The 16,515-nt window shown below is 35.6% G+C and overlaps 2 protein-coding genes across 2 annotated transcripts; both read right to left on the bottom strand.

Moving 5' to 3' along the window:
• Positions 1–523: 523 nt before the first annotated feature.
• Positions 524–5,614, bottom strand: LOC124846870 (receptor protein kinase-like protein ZAR1). Its single transcript, XM_047324242.2, has 2 exons — positions 3,649–5,614; positions 524–1,587 (listed from the first exon to the last, which is right to left on the bottom strand). The coding sequence occupies exons 1-2, from the start codon at positions 5,135–5,137 to the stop codon at positions 953–955; spliced, it is 2,124 nt and encodes a 707-aa protein (XP_047180198.1). The 5' UTR covers positions 5,138–5,614; the 3' UTR covers positions 524–952.
• Positions 5,615–9,274: 3,660 nt separating this feature from the next.
• LOC124846873 (uncharacterized) lies at positions 9,275–11,446 on the bottom strand. Its single transcript, XM_047324246.2, has 3 exons — positions 11,241–11,446; positions 9,757–9,932; positions 9,275–9,635 (listed from the first exon to the last, which is right to left on the bottom strand). The coding sequence occupies exons 2-3, from the start codon at positions 9,916–9,918 to the stop codon at positions 9,492–9,494; spliced, it is 306 nt and encodes a 101-aa protein (XP_047180202.1). The 5' UTR covers positions 9,919–9,932; positions 11,241–11,446; the 3' UTR covers positions 9,275–9,491.
• Between the last annotated feature and the right edge of the window lie 5,069 nt (positions 11,447–16,515).

Here is a 16,515-nt window from a genome sequence, read left to right as displayed (position 1 = left end):
TTAGGATTGAAGACGGACAACCTTGAGCCCCAATTAAACCGAAACAAACATCATAATTGATTGTCATGTCTCACTCTTTGTAATATATATTTTTTTGGCTATGAGAACTCTCTTGTTCCTCACTCATGATATTTTTTTTCTCTATATATTTTTGTATATTCACACTCTCTTTTAGGCTCACAATAGCAACCAAATACAACTTTGATATCAATGAGACATTATAATACCAAAACAAAGTTTCCACTCACGGAAGTATGAAATACGAAAGATAACTTAACTCATAATTTGTTATTACATTACAGAATGTTTGTAAATGTTTTTATATAGGCTTCATAAATTACATAAAATAAAAAGAATATGATTACCTCTTAAATAAAAAGAAAATCCATAAATAAGGGAGAAATATAAGGTGACTTGGTAAAACTTGATTAATTTCTATCAAAAACACTCCCATTTTAATACATACATGAGGGAACTAATTTGCAAATTTGTGAGTACTGTCAATCTTTAGAACACCGAAGAATGTGAAACCGAGTTGTCATTCGATAACAGAGATCTGAATTAATTTTATTATACACATGATTGCATCCTAACTTGCCAACCAAATAACGCATGATATTGTCAAATTATTGTGATCAGACTCATGATAAAATGAGATCAGAACAAAATTTAAATATTTATACGACGTGACTTGATTTGCCGGAAAAAGAATAAAGAGACCAGTGATGGGGATAGCCGTCAAAAAATTGCTTTAACGTGAAAACACAGTAGGGCCTGCGGGCGCAGTTGGAGATAGCTAAGCATTTGCAGCACCATCTTGATACCCCCAAGAGAAAAAATTTCCAGTGCTACCACAGAAAAAAATGCACTATGGGGTTCCAATGCATCTTCATTGAGTATCACGGAAATTCCAGTCTCAGGTGCACTATTTCAGCTGGTAAACGTTAGAACTTTATGATCCAATTCTTTCTAGATTTTCAGAGACGGTTTTCATCCTAGGCCTGATCTCAGGGTCTCCCTCAGTGCATTGTAGTGCTACATGAAACACAGCTAGTACTTCTTTCTTGGCTTGCACTTCATGGAGCATTGACGGATCGACCATTTCAGACAATGGACTTTCTTGTTCAAACCCTTTCCTGACCCACCTCACCAAATCAGGAACTTCCATGGAAGTTGATGCTGCCAGAGAAGAATCTGGGGACTTTCCAGTTAGCAATTCAAGTAATACAACTCCAAATGAATATACATCCCACTTCTGGGTGGGTCTGCAACCGGGAACTCGAGCTTCTGGAGCTTTGTAGTTGTTAGTTCGCTCTGTTTGTGATGGCTTCAAGTACGAAAGAGCTCCTCCCATAAAGCCACCAGAGGATGGGTTGTTGCCTGTGATGCTGATCAGTCTGTTAAGACCAAAATCAGAAATGTGTGGTTGAAAGTCCGCGTCAAGGAGGATGTTGGAGGGTTTGATGTCACCATGAACAAATTTTCTAGGACTGCATTCATGGAGATAGGCCAATCCCCTGGCTGTTCCTTTGATGATCCTTAGTCTGGTTGACCATGAAAAATTCGGTGGTGGTTGACCATTTCTTCCTGCATAAATAAGTCGGAGTAAATATGAACTGCTTTTAGCTGAAATTTTGTATTGGGAAGAAGATAATTTCTAGATAATTTCAAATATACCCACTAGAATTGACTTTGAGGCGGAAAGTTTGCACGACGCTCTTAAGTTAAAAACTTACTAAATTTATAAAATAATTTCAAATACAAAAAATTATGAATTATTGGTGGGATTATCTACATATCTATATCCCATAATACAGATTGTTCTCTAAGCAAAAAATTATCAATCTGTGTTCACAATTTCCTAGAAGAATAGAGACTGGAAAACAGTAGGAAAACAGCTCTGGAAGGGACTGGGTAATCAAGTAAGAAAGTTTAGCCAAAAAGAAATTAATGGAACAAGGAAAAGTTACTTTTTCTACTGGGAGTCAAAAAAACCAAGGAAGTTCCGCTACAATATAAAAAGAAAAAAAAAACTACAAGTTCAATTTTAGCTGCATGAAGTAAAGGCACAAAAGTGGCGCAAACTTGAGAGTTCTTTCTGGCCTACAATTCTACAAACACAAGGCTCTGTACAGAGCTTACTTTAAGAAATACGGTCTGCGGAGTTTGTGATAACTGAGAAACTGGAAGTATGCGTATAAAAAGGAGTTAAAAATAGTTAAAAACAACTAAAATAAAACTGAAGTCAAACACACACAGCACTAAGGAAATGACTTGAAACTGTGAAACAGCAATTTTTCCACCTAAAGTTTTGGTTTGTTAAGTGGCCCATGTGAGTGAGCTAAAGGTCTAGAAGCTCATGGTCCCCAACATGAGTGCCACTGCCATCACATTTCCCAGACACATGGTGAATGTCTTACTTTCTCGTCGGATGTCCCCAAAGCGATGTCATTAACATTAGTACTGTGCTCTCACCAAACACTTTCTTGGATCTAACGCCCCTTAGCAATAATAAATAAACATCTAACCAAAGTGCTGATCTAGCCATACACTTATGCCTCAAATAAATTAGATATAATGTCATTTCATTATTTGTACCGAGACAAGTTAAAATTTAATATTTGCACATTTGGACCAGTTAACCTACCATTTTGGTCCCATTGTCCCACAAATCTAAAGCAGAAACGACAATTCTAGTATCCTAGCAAAAAGTGAACACACACACAATATCAAAACAACTCAAAAATGAAGAACTCCAAACCCAAATAGTTTCATGTTTCCCTGAAAGCGTATTTCAATATTACCACTTCTCTGAACAAAAACATGTTAAATTTATATTGATAACAATCCTTTCCAAAATGGATATTTTCTTTTCTGGCTAAATTAAGAAGGACAATAATTAATCTAATCAGCGAAAAACACAGAACATAACATGCGGACAGAACCTCGTTTGCACAGTTAAATGACTCTTCTAACCAGTGAAAATAAAAAACGGGGTAAAAAAAACCCGAGCTTCTAGAATAATAACTCAATCATTAGTCCTAAGTAGTGGAAATATTCCACCCTTAGTGATAAAAAAATTACACTGTGATGGGTAATAAATAATAGTGCCTAGGGTTGCTAATGCAGAAAGCTAGAGTTGCACTTTTGATTAATATATTTTCATTAGTCCAATTAGTGATAGTGCTATATTAAATATTTTCTAAAAACTTACTTATTTCTAATTAAATTATATGGATTAATAAAAAACAACAATACCAAATTCTGTAAGAAACCAATGTGTCAGTGAGGTTGGAATGGTAGATGGTCAGGGGCCTTAATTAATTCTCACTCGTTTTTTTCTAAAAAAAAAACTCTTTTGGTACAATACAATTCATTTGACATAATCAAACGGAATTGAGTAAAACGAGCTTCTATATTTTGAGTTGCCGAATATCAAAATTCACCCAATTATTATCGGCTATCATTATTTTTTTATTACTATTATTATGCAACTCTATTTACTAGACATCACATTTTTGTCTGTGTATCTGGGAATAATCCCCAAACATCAAAGCCCCTAGTCATTGAATGCAACAAAGAAAATCAATGATCCAAAACAAAGGGCAAAAATGAAAACATTGATAGAATGTGAAAGAACTCGCTCACCTCTAAGGGCAGTGGCCAAATTGCCATTGGAGATGAAATCACTGATCAAAAGCTTCTCATCAGGAGCCCAATAATATGCTCTCAACTTCACAATGTTGGGATGCTTCACTTTGCCAATGGCTTGAACCTCAGCAGCAAACTCCTTATACCTCTGTTCCCCACCCTCCCCCAATCTCCTCACAGCCACAGGCACCCCATTCCCCAGGACCACCTTATACACAATCCCTAACCCACTCTTCCCCAACACATATGCAGAAGCCCTCAACAACTCATCAAGTTCAAAGTTAAAACCCTTATCAATGGCCACCAAATCCCCTTCCCCTTTCCCACCCTCCCCTTCTTCCTTCTCCACCTCCTCCACTTCAGAATCATCACTCTTCATCCCATTACACCAACAACACAAACTAGCTTTCTCGTTCTCCCCACCAAACTTCCTCTTCAGAGTGCAACTACACCCATTGGACTTGCCCTTCCTCTTCCAATAAACATACACCACCACAAGCCCGATCAAGGCCACCCCGGCCGCATCCGCCACCGAGATCAAAATAATCAAACCGGGACTCAGCCCCTTCGCAGATCGGTGCGCCGATGGTCCACGAGAACTGGGACCACGCCCCAATTCGCTGGGTGCTGAACCTGTGCATGGTTTCTGCAAAGGAAACCCACACAGGTTCGGATTGTTGAGAAACGCAGTGGGGCCCTGGTTCGAAAACGACCCAGTCTGGGGAATCTCGCCGTTCAAATCATTGTTCCGGAGATCGAAACTCACCGTAACAGGCAAATTCCCAAGAGATTTAGGAATTTTACCAGACAAGTGATTGAACGAAAGGTTTAAGGTTCCAGTTAGTGTTTTAAGCTCCCCGAGTTCGTCCGGGATCGAACCTTCCAGAAGGTTCGATGACAGGTCGAGCTGGACAAGGTTTTTCAGCTCTGGCCAGGGACTCGCCGGAATCACGCCGGAGAATTTGTTGCGGGCTAGTATTAGCCGCTGGAGCTGGGAACAATTTCGGAGCGTGTCGGGCACTGCGCCGGAGAGGGCGTTATCGGAGAGGTCGAGGTTTTCGAGGCGAGGGAGGGTGCAGACAGAGGGAGGGAGGGTGCCCGAGAGGTTGTTACCGTGGAGGAAGACGCTGTGGAGAGCGGTAGCGTTGAATAGCTGCGCCGGGATGGCGCCGCGGAGGGCGTTGGTGTGGAGGTTGAGGCGACGGAGGTAGAGCAGCGTGCCGAGTTCCGACGGGAGGTAGCCACGGAGGCCCCTGCCGGAGATCGTGACGCCGATGACGCGCGGCTCCAGCTGGCCGGAGATGTTGGCGCACGTGATGCCGGACCACCGACAAGGGGTGGCGTCGGCGTCGTTCCAGTTGGAGAAGGCGGCAGCGGAGAAGGTGTCCACCGCCGATTTTAGAGTGAGAAGCGCGATGCCGTCAGAGGAGAGAGCAAAGACGGGGCGAAAGAAGAAGAGGAGAAAGATGAAGAGTGTAACGGTCATTTAGAATGCGTTATACGGCACCGTTCTGGAAGAGAAAGAAATTGGTACGGAGCTTTGAGTACAGTGTTGGAGAGTGGAAATGCAGAAGAAAGTTTTTTTTTTTTGGTGAGGCTTAAGAAAGAAAGCAAGTATTGTATTTATGAGAGAAATGGGAGAAGAGGACGAGATTTTAATTTGGTGGGGTCCAACTCCCGCCAAAAAGATAGAGAATGAGATCACAGAAGAAATAGCACAGTGAAGTGAAGTGAAAGAGAAGCAATTGCTATTTGGGAGAAGACGAAGAATCTTGTTTCATCCATTTGGGTACAACTTCAGATTGGATCATTGGATTTGGAATTTGTTTGAGTTGCTCATGTTGTTGTTGAAATGTAGTTCATCATTGTGGTATAGTTGAAATCGTGAGCTTTCAATGCTTTTTTTTTAAAACTGTATAACAACAAAGAAAGACAAGTTTTTATTCTCACGAAACTTGGTGCATGTGAAACATTAATTCTTTCAAAGTTCTTATTTGTTTCTATTGTTTCCTTTGTGGACTTTTTTTTAAGGATTTTGTCAACTTTAGTTGGATATAATCAAATACTAATAACATTACACCACTTGAATCCATGACCAATTTATCTATTTCAACTTTCAACAAAGTCAACTTTTCTTGCTTATTCATATTTGACCTGTTTCACTTTTAATAATTTAGTGTTTTTAAATTTCATTTAAGTGGCGAAATTGAACTGAAATTCAAATACAATGTTAGTGATTATTTCAATTAAGTGAAGTTTTATTTCTAAGGTTTTTACTTTTATAAACGGAAGAAATAAATGTTACTAGTAATGATGGATCAGATGCATTGGCAAAACTAAAGGACTTAAACCAAACGCCACTCAAACATTCATAATGGCAGGTTAGCTCCTGCATTGAAGATTAAAACATTTCTTTGTACGTCACATTTATTTTCAATTTCTCTTAATTGGGTACAACCGAAATGCCCATTTTGCCATGATTATTTATTCTTTGAATGAAACTATACGTGATTATTGCATCTACTTCTCAATCATGCAAAAGAAACTTACAAGCTACAACATATAGCCACACGAACTATAATGCAATTTGTTTTCAGTATTTCTTGTGCGTATACTTTCAGGAATGATTTGTATCGGCAAAAGATAGAAGAACTTTATGCATGCCCAATGATATCTTCCCCTGTTTCAGAAGAAGACAGCTTATATTCGCACACACAGAATAATTAACACTTTTAAGGAAGAAAATAAATTAATAAAAAGCTTTGCTTTATAGTCAAGGGAAATAGTTGGTACCAAATGGCTTCCAACTACACAAAACCAGCAAATTAACTCAAACAGTTATTAGATCAGGAACATAGGTCCCGCACCCTAATAAATGAACTCAAGAAAATGCTACATTTGTTCTGTCATGAAATCCAATATTTCTGGAGTATTCCATTCATTCATCTCTGAGAGCTTCGCCTTTCATTCAAACATGAACGAAACCAAAATTAAAAGCAAGTGTTTTGATGTGAAGAAAAATCATGTGAACTCTCAAGTGATATAGATGCAGTCTTATTGCTGAAATAAATCCAGGGCCAAAAAAAGACTCAGGTTTATTGTCTTGGTATGTATAATATATTGCCATAAACAACTTTGCCTAAGGAACAAGACATTAATCTGTTGAGAAAAGGTCAACGTGCCACTTGATGCGTACATGAGTTATTAATGCACCATGTGCACCTAGCATATGTAACTCAAGTTGGTTTCAGACATCTCACTTTTCATTTTCCAATTCCGCCCCCAACCCAATTCCTATATTTGATGACCACCTTTACTCCTTGGGATTTTTTTTTTTAAATCCATCCTGAACAAGAAATTCACCAGTTTTCTTATCTACAAAAGGAAAAATGGTTTTCGTTGAATCTTTGGTATCGAACCATCTTAATTTCCAAAATTTGTGCTACTTGAAAAGTGTCACCTAATTATACCAAAAATTAAAGAAATTACTCACTACTTAACAAATTGCATTCATAGTGATGCCGTATGGGACATCAAAGTCATCATAATATTGGGGATTGGGGAATGGATGATAAAGTGTGTTGAATGAGTACGAGTGAACGTATTCCCTGTGGTTCATTTCAATCTCAACAAGGAGGCAAAGTCTCCCATAAGAATGGAACAGAAAAGATTAATCCTATTTGGGGCTTTTTTACTTTTCTTTTAAAGTCGATGCATACATAATACACAGCACAACGCAAGGCTTGATTTATTAGCCAAAAGAACTGGCCATAAAACTTGTGAATAGATCATGTGAAAATATTTCCTTATTTGATCACAAACTAAAACCCATTTTTCCATACGGGAACTACTACAAAAAAAAAAATACAGCGGCCTGAATGTACAGCTTCAAATTATTAGGTAACCAATCTTACAGTATATCATATTAAACTTTATCCTGCCACATAAGTAAAGAAATAATATCCAAATACAAAGTAAAGGAGGGAATAAGTTCCGTTTAAGGCTAGAACCAATTTGTGGCTCAGATTTCCATATATTCTCAAGTATCTTTCCAACAAAACAACAGTTTAGCCAGCCTTCTACCTACGATACCTACAGAAGATCTGTTCTTTTGTAGTTTTAAACGCTTGCATAAAATAATTAAATCATACCCATACAATTTAACCCTACTTGAATCTAGGTGATCTTACCCAACTCCATCCACACCAATTCCCCTCCTCATGTGCTTTGTTCTACGTACGAAAAAGTGAGCCCTTTTGGTCAAGTAAAAAGTTGACACTGGCTACCTTTTCATGTTGTGCTAGGTCTTGGAACCTCTCACTTCAGTGATGATGTCGTTCTCTTTTTCTTTTAATAAGACTAAAAATGTACTATATAACAATTCTGTCAAGTTTCTGGATTAAAAGTTCATTTTTGAGAAATCTAAGACTTTGTGCTTACTTACTGTCTCAAGGAGAAAAGATAATTTCACCAATATTTCATCAATCAGAAAGGTTAATGTTGGAAAATATCAGAGACTCTCTCTACTATGAGGAGTAGAGTTTGAAAGAGAGTCCTTAATCCAATGGAGAGAATATGAAATGATGCCTTCTAAAGGGCTAAGTTTTTTAATAGAGAGGGCATAATTCGTCCAGTAAAGTAGGTAATATTCTCTATTCCTATATGCACTATGCAAACTAAAAGAGTGCCCGAGTGTATGAAAGATAGACCAAGTCGTTTTATGAGTGAGCATTTTATAAGTTTGAGGAAAGCTTCCCGCGTACTCTATACACAGACACTTTTTGTAACTATTTCCTCATATGCACTGATATGATACATATCGAATACGGTCATACTATTGTTTTAAAACTATATTAGAAAAAAAAACATGAAAGATAAACATATAATATAGGTATGCATTAAAATCCATAGTAAATATATAATTGCAATACTACAAATGCAAACAAATAGCATACTTCTTAGGCTATACTAAAAAGAAAATGAAAATTATAAATCACTTCCTATTGTCCACAATATCACTCCTTCATTAAAATATCTATTAAGAATACCATTTCCATTTTTGTATACCAAGAGTACAGTCAAAATAGGCTTGGTCCAAGGGGCCAGCCAGCTTGATACAAATATTTTAGGTGGCCCATCGGGCCAGTTAGACAACTCTAACCAAGAGACAAATGCTTCTATGTTTTCATGTCTCATTGAGGTTCTATTGGATTTTCACAACTTCTTTAAAGACTTGGAGGATACTTAACAAATATGTATTGGTGAAAGTATCCAAAGCACTAAAATCATTTACAGATATATGAAGCAAATTAAAGGTATCAGTGTTTCATAGATTTCCTCAACAGTTTACCACTAACATGTTTTGTACGCCCATGATATTACCATTGGATGATGCAGATGTTTACCAAAATAGCAAGGAGAAAACAGAAAAACAACAACTATACTAGGAAGTAAGAAATTTTTCTTTATTGTTTGAGTTGAGGAAGGGGAGGGAAGGTGAAAAGGCCCGTGTCCACTACATAATTAAACACATTCATGATTCATCAAAAATATATCTCTCGTATGTTTCTATTAAAAATGATCTCATGAATTTATATAGACTAAAGATTTGAGGGATGGCAAGAATCAGAAGCTTGGTATAATAGTTTATAGAAATAATTAAAGTAAGAATAGTACAAAACGGACAAAAAGTAAACAGGGAACCTGTAGAAACATGTGATGCTAACATGTCCACAACAGTATCACCTTCCAAAGTATGGGGAACAATAGAAATACTTAACAGCAAACAATCCTGAATTCAGAAGGTCAATTAAATTCATACATTTAGACCTTGAGTCAATTTATGAAGCATGTGCTTCAGAGCTGGAGCTGACATTATGAAACATTGGGGTGGAGGGTGGAACATATATCCGTGCCTTCTTAAGAATTTCAGCAACAACCCAATGTTTATGCTTGCTCAATGGCCTAGAAGGATTTAGTCGAACCTAAATAACAGGGCAAAATCAATAGATGTAGCTTTTGGGCAAAACAAGTGCACTAATTAATTGATGAGAATAAGGGGCACAATATAAGTGATGAACCAATTAGATGGATAATGTTACTAACTTTGTCACCAATGTTACAGAGGTTGTTCTCATCATGAGCCATGAATTTGGAGGTACGCTTGACATATCGATCATACACCTTGTGGTAGAATAGTCTATCCACTGCCACCACAACAGATTTCTGCATCTTATTGGAAACTACCATTCCTACTACCTGCTTCATTTTCTCCTACCAACCTGAAACACACCACTTAAATCTTTTTAAAATGAATAACATTAATAACTCATTTGAACTTCATGGGCTGGAAACCAGGGATGTACACAAGCAAATGTTCGTCCAAAACTCGCAAAATTTAAATCCCTATAGATGGTACTCAAATATAGCTCCCAGCAGCCAAATTTGATCCTTTAGTCCTCACCAACAAGACAGATGAAGGACACAGTACACAAAATTGCAAACTCAGTACGTATTTCGCAAGAACAAGACCTTGGACACCACCAGACAGAGGAAAAACACTGACCAACTACACATGATTTGTAGAAGCTCTTACAGACAAAATTGTTTTCTATTTCCTTTTTATAAATTTACCTATAATTGGAAATGATATCTTATTTTAGCTTTATTTTCTGTTTTGAAAATAACTATATTTATTTAGGGTCCATTTTGATAAACACCTTACTTAAGGACTTCGGCAACAAGTGTATGTTTAGATAAATTTCTCTGTAAGTACTTAAAGAAAATAAATAAAAGGAAAAAAACGAGAACAGTTTCTTCAAAAACTACAATTAGCCCATATCTATATAAATTTGTAGAATCCCTCTCCTATTAACTTCTTAAAGGTGTTTATAAAAAGTTTATCCCAACAGACCCTGTGTGCTTATTTCATATGTACTAGTGTACACGTTGTTTATATAATTGACGACAAAATATGATTAAACTAATTTCCATATATGCAATAAGTTGTTTACATGAGGTACAATACACTTTAGAAAAAAACAAATTAGAAACAGCTGACAGTCATAACTCATAAGTTCTCTCAAGAAATTTGCTTTGATGTTGTTTTATGGATCACAAAAATAAAGGAACAAAGAGACTGCAAGAATCCAACTAACAGTGTCTCCTGAAGAACACTCCTAAGGCATCAAATGTCACAGAAATATTGGGAGAAAATAACTAGTGCATAAATGTTTATGTGAAAAAGTCCAAAACAACTAGTACACGCATACAAACTCTTAAAACTTAACCTTACTCGTACAATCTTTTGAAAATATAAAACAAAAATAAATAATACAGTCGCATTTTTTACAATTACAATATAAACAATAAATGAAATCAAAAAAGTGATTTTATGAAAAAGAGAAGCACATGAATCTCGGTGATTATCTCAATCAGGTAACTTTAACAGTAACCCTCACTCCGATATCAATGTTGAAAGGAGGTGAAGGATATCACCCAGCCTGATAGTTTAGTTCAGTTCCACACAAATAAAAACCTCAAAAAATAAAATCGCACAAAAATTGGGAGAAATTGCAGGATTAACGAACCTTGAACAAATAGAAAGCAACGAGCAGTAATGAAATAATTCCCAAACGAGGAAACGGAGTCTATTTCAGAGAAAATTTTCTTGGCGCTTTCCGTTTCGCTGAACGGTGGCGGCGACTGGAGGAGGCGGTGGAGCTGCGGCAGACCCGCTTCCACTCAACGAAATGATAAACAAGGGGAGTGAGAAGTATGCGATTGGACCTACGAGGCTTAAACCCTTTGTATGGCAAATCCAACGAAAAATTAATCTATAAAATTAAAAACAAAAAAGTATTCTAATTTTTAAAATTATCAATTATAATTCTCTTTAGTCCATTTGTTTTCTTTTTTTTAAACAGGTATATAAAAGTTGTGACTCCATGACTAAATGGGATCCAAATATTTCTGTAATAATAAAGTTGTGAAAACTACACAGGTTCATAATAAGAAATTCAAGATATTTAAGCTTCCAAAAATATTTATTTCATATTTGAAAGTATTTATTATTTTAGTAACATTAATAAAATATGATAAATACAACATAAGATTGAATGCTAATTTTTTTTTTATAATTGTATCTGAAATATAGTTTAATTTGAAAAAACCGAATTACATTCTGAAATCTGATTTTATTGCTTTATTTAAGAGTACATAGGTAATATAATATAATTACTTAGTTGAAGTAAAATTTTAAATGCGAAGCATTTCAAGTGATGGATATAGGTATTCTTTGACACTGTGTACAATTTTTATATATCATTTGTACATCTTTAAAGATGATAGGCCAATACAATCCACGATACAACATCTTCCTATTTGTTCTTTATATGTCTTGGTGTCCACTAAAATGTGATGAATAACAATATTCAATATCACAATGTCTAAAATACACCTTCTTATGACTTAGTCACTTCCAATGCGTCATAAGAATAGTTTATCCCATACACAATGTTTTGCCTCACTTTTCAGCTTGGCTCTTTGAGATTTGGAGGAGGATGGGGCAATAGCATAAACAACTAAATAGTTAACAATGTCAACAAACCAAGGTGCATGATACTTACCTTTTACAATGGTCAAAGCTAGTAAGACTTCATTACGAAATTCGTTTTGGACAGGAATGTCATCTTCTTCCTTTTCAATCCTGCTAAGATGGTTAGTAATTGAGTTATGTTCTCCACTTTTGTCTCGAATCTCAATGTCAAACTCTTGGAGCAATAACATTCATTTAATCAACCTCAATTTAGAATCTTCGTTCTTCATAAGGAACTTTAGTGCAGCATGATCAATATAAACGATTACTTGAGAACCAAGTATGTACAATCTAATTTATTTAAGGCAACAATAGCTAATAATTCCTTCTCAATGGTGGTGAAGTTAGTTTGTGCAATGTCCTATGTCATGGAAGCATGATATATCACATGTGGCATCTTCTAATCTCTTTGTGCAAGTATCGCTCCAACCATAAAGTTTGATGAATCACACATCAACTCGAATGGTAATGTCCAATTAGGTGGTTGCATGATAAGAATGGTGGTGAGCGCCCTTTTCAAGGTCTCGAAAGCATCTTTGCACTTCTCTCCAAGGTCAAATGGTATGTCCTTTTAGAGTAAGTAGAAGAGAAGATTAGTTATATTGCTAAAGTTTTGGATAAACCTCCTGTAAAACTTTGCATGTATAAGAAAAGATTGAACCTCTCGTATATAAGAGAGGTAAGGTAATTGCAAAAAATATCAATTTTAGCAGGATCTACAGACATATCATTCCTAGAACAACGTTACTTAAAAATATACCTTGTTCTACCATAAAATGACACTTTTCAAAATTCAAAACAAGATTAGTTTCCTCACATCTCTCCAAAAATTTCGCAAGATTAGCTTAACCATTATCAAAAGATGAACCATAAACGCTAAAATTTAACAACCTCCATCAGCTAAGTGTACGTCATTTTTTAAAAAGAAAAATCTAAAGATGAAAAAAATGTAGAAAAAACATCTAAGAAACTAGAATAAAAATCATTTACTACATCACTTAATAAATTAATACAAAACATCAAATGGTCTTCAATTGGGTGCTTCATGGCTTCCAATACATTAAGCTACACTTTCTTATCTTTTATCTCCATAGTCAATGATCTTGCATACACATCTATCTTGGTACGTGTTGTCATCATGAATGATCTTCTCAAAATATCAGTGGTTAAACTCATTCCTTCATCATCCTTCATGTCCAGGATGTAGAAATTCACAAAAAAAAATTAATTTGTCCATACAGACAAACACATCCTCAAGCACACATGACTATGGTTAATCAATTGACTGATCATACTTTTAGTCTGAAGGGATCCAAGAGAAAGAAAAGTAAAAATTGATAAAGACATTACATTTATAGAAACTCCTAAATCTAACATGGCATTGTCAAACTTAGTACTTCCAATCACACAAGGAACAAGAACACATACTTGGATCCTTAGATTTTTGTGGTATTTCAATAGGTCTCTTAATCAAGCTTGACACTTTTCTTTCCAAGTTAATGACCTCATTATCCCTAACATGGCCTTTATTTGTGCAAAGTTTTTTAAAAAACTTAGCGTATTGTGGAATTTGTCTTACAACATCTAGTAAAGGGATGTTTACCTCCACCTTTCTGAAAGTATTCAAGATTTCTTTGTCTAATCCTTTATTTTCTTGTTTTTCGGTTTCAAATTATAAGTTATTTGATGTCTTTCATTCTATAAGCTCTTTAGTATCTCGTGGCAATTTGTCTAGGAAAGATCCTCTACTTACAACATTTTCTCATTTCCTGTATGACGAATTCAAGTCTTCATAAAAGTATTGAATGCATACACGTTCTTGTATTTGATGTTGAGGACAAGATGCATAGAGTTTTTTGGATCTCCCTTAATACCCATGTTGTAATTTGAGATAATATCTTTATAATCTTCCTAATTAGAGGAAATAGATATATAATCTTTATTTTATTTTACTTTTCTAGTTTCCCTATTTCCCTTTATTTTACTTTCCTAGTTTCCCTATTTCCCTTTTTAGGAGAATTAGATTATTACAAATACAAAGTATCAGAATGTATTTTTTATGATTAAGAATAATAAATCAGTCTTATTGTCCACATGGTATCAGAGCTTGTCTGATCTACTTCCGCTGTCTTTGTTGTCCGTCAGCGGCCGATAGCCATGGCCGCCGACGGCCCCCTAAAAATCTCTTTTTTAACCTGTACCGTTGTACCTTCAATGGACAGTCCTACTCCAGTTTATGTAGCCAAGTTTATTGATAAGCTATCGTTGAAGCTATCAAATTAATACTACTTTTCAAGGCAACTTCAGTATTGCCAAGTAGTATTCAATAAAGTAGATAGGGTTAAAGTAACCCTGAGTCGTCTCCCAACGAACACGGAATTGCTTTTGAATATCTGATTCTTATGAATGCAATGCTTATGAATAAAAGTAATGGTTTAAGAATGTTTAAAGAACAAATAAGAAAAACAATTACAATGAAATAGGCTAATTCCACTACTTTTCCAAGATAGATTCATCATCGGTTATTCATGGATAATTGTTCAATTGATTATTGTTTAAGTTTCAAATTAATTAAAATACATTCTTAATTAATTTGAGGGCGATCATGCATTTAACCAAAGTAAATTCTCAATCAAATGCAAAACCTTTCTAGATTATTCACAATAAATTTAACCAAAGTACATTCTCAATCAAATTCTATTGTGTTTAATCATGTCTATTCTTAAATCTCCTAACCAAATTAAAAGCTAATCAATCAAAGTAAATTCTCAATTGATTATAGTTGAAATTATTACTAATCAACCAAAGTACATTCTCAATTGATAGTAAAAACCATTTAATCATATGAAAGTTCCTAAATTAAATCAAAGTAAATTCTCAATTAAATCTAGAAACCCTAGAACTCATATAATCAATATGCATGTAGATTCAAACACATTATGATGCAAAAATCTTTACTTTTAACAAGATAGAGAGATGAAAGACATAGAGAGAACAACTTAAATCAATAATCAAAGTAAACAATTGCATTAACTGAACGTAACCTCAGAATCCGTCATGGAATTAGAGCAGAATAGCCCCAGATGCTTAGCTCTTCATGAATGGAGTTAAATACAAGATGAAAGAAAAGTGAGAGGAGTATGAGAGAATGAATGAATTAAGTGCAGTCCCCTTTTTCTGCCTCCCTTGGGTCTCTTTATATAGGCTTGATTGGGCTTGGACTCTAAATAGTTTGTTGATAAGATATTTTCTGTTGATATATTATATCTTTCAAATATTCATTAGATTAAATCAGTTTTAAAGAATATTTGATAGATATTAACTCAATTATCTTATATCCTATATCTTCCAAATAACTAAAAGATTTAGATAATGATAAAATTATTTGGAAGATATTTTCTGTTGATATTCCCAAATTAAATTCAACAACTGAATTTTATCTTTTAGATTTTCTGACTTTCCAAAATTGCACGAATGCCCTGAAATTTCTTCTATCTGCACTTTAGCCCATTCTGAATTTTCCAAATAAAATCTGATTTTGGGCCTTGAATTGCCATTTGGACTAATAAAACTTTTATTCTCAGCTGCACAAATAAACATTAGAACATCCAAGAATAATTTATGCGCTAAAACTCACTTTTTACCTCTCTTTATTTCCCAAACCCAACAATTCCAATCATCACAAATTCACTTAAAATCAACCATTTAAGCACAATTATCCCATCAAAAATTTGAATTTTAAAGCATAAATGTGGGCATAAGTATGCACTCATCATTTATGCTTATGATCCTTAGATCAATTGAGTGTCCTTTACAAGAGCCACCTAGAATCTTCATGACCAACAACAAGTTGGTTTCCTCTGATAACAGCTAAAGAAGTTGTTCTTCCATACTTTGGCCTAGTAAAATTAGAATGGGTCCTTCTCTAATGCCTAAACATTGGCATTCTCATTGGCTTCCATTCATATGCACTAAGAATCAAAGAGACCTAAAGTCTTATGGGAACCCGAGAAAGGCAACTGCCTCCATTGAACCAGTCGTCGCCAGCCGCAACCCAATTGATCTTCACTGTCGATCACCGCTGGCCACCGTCCGCTGCAGGCCACTGTCGCAGTTTCGACCGGTGACCAGTGGATCTGGATCGTCTCTTCGAGTGCGACCTAACCCTGGTGGTCGACGTCTCAGACTCCTCCGTACGCGCCGTCACACACCTCCTATCTCTATCGGATCTCGTTTGCGTGTTTGTCACGCGCCGCTGTCTCAGTGTC

The sequence above is a fragment of the Vigna umbellata genome, chromosome 3, assembly GCF_029865625.1.
Source record: "Vigna umbellata cultivar VRB3 chromosome 3, Vumbellata_1.0, whole genome shotgun sequence".
NCBI lineage: Eukaryota > Viridiplantae > Streptophyta > Magnoliopsida > Fabales > Fabaceae > Vigna > Vigna umbellata.
Note: the sequence above shows the minus strand (reverse complement) of the source record. Positions and strands in the feature narration are given on the sequence as shown.

Coding starts and splice junctions, on each gene's coding strand:
- LOC124846870 (XM_047324242.2), bottom strand. CDS start 5,137: ATGACCGTTACACTCTTCATCTTTCTCCTCTTCTTCTTTCGCCCCGTC. Junction 1,588..3,648: donor TTTGGCCACTGCCCTTAGAG/GTGAGCGAGTTC, acceptor TTATTTATGCAG/GAAGAAATGGTCAACCACCA.
- LOC124846873 (XM_047324246.2), bottom strand. CDS start 9,918: ATGAAGCAGGTAGTAGGAATGGTAGTTTCCAATAAGATGCAGAAATCT. Junction 9,636..9,756: donor TCTGTAACATTGGTGACAAA/GTTAGTAACATT, acceptor CCTGTTATTTAG/GTTCGACTAAATCCTTCTAG.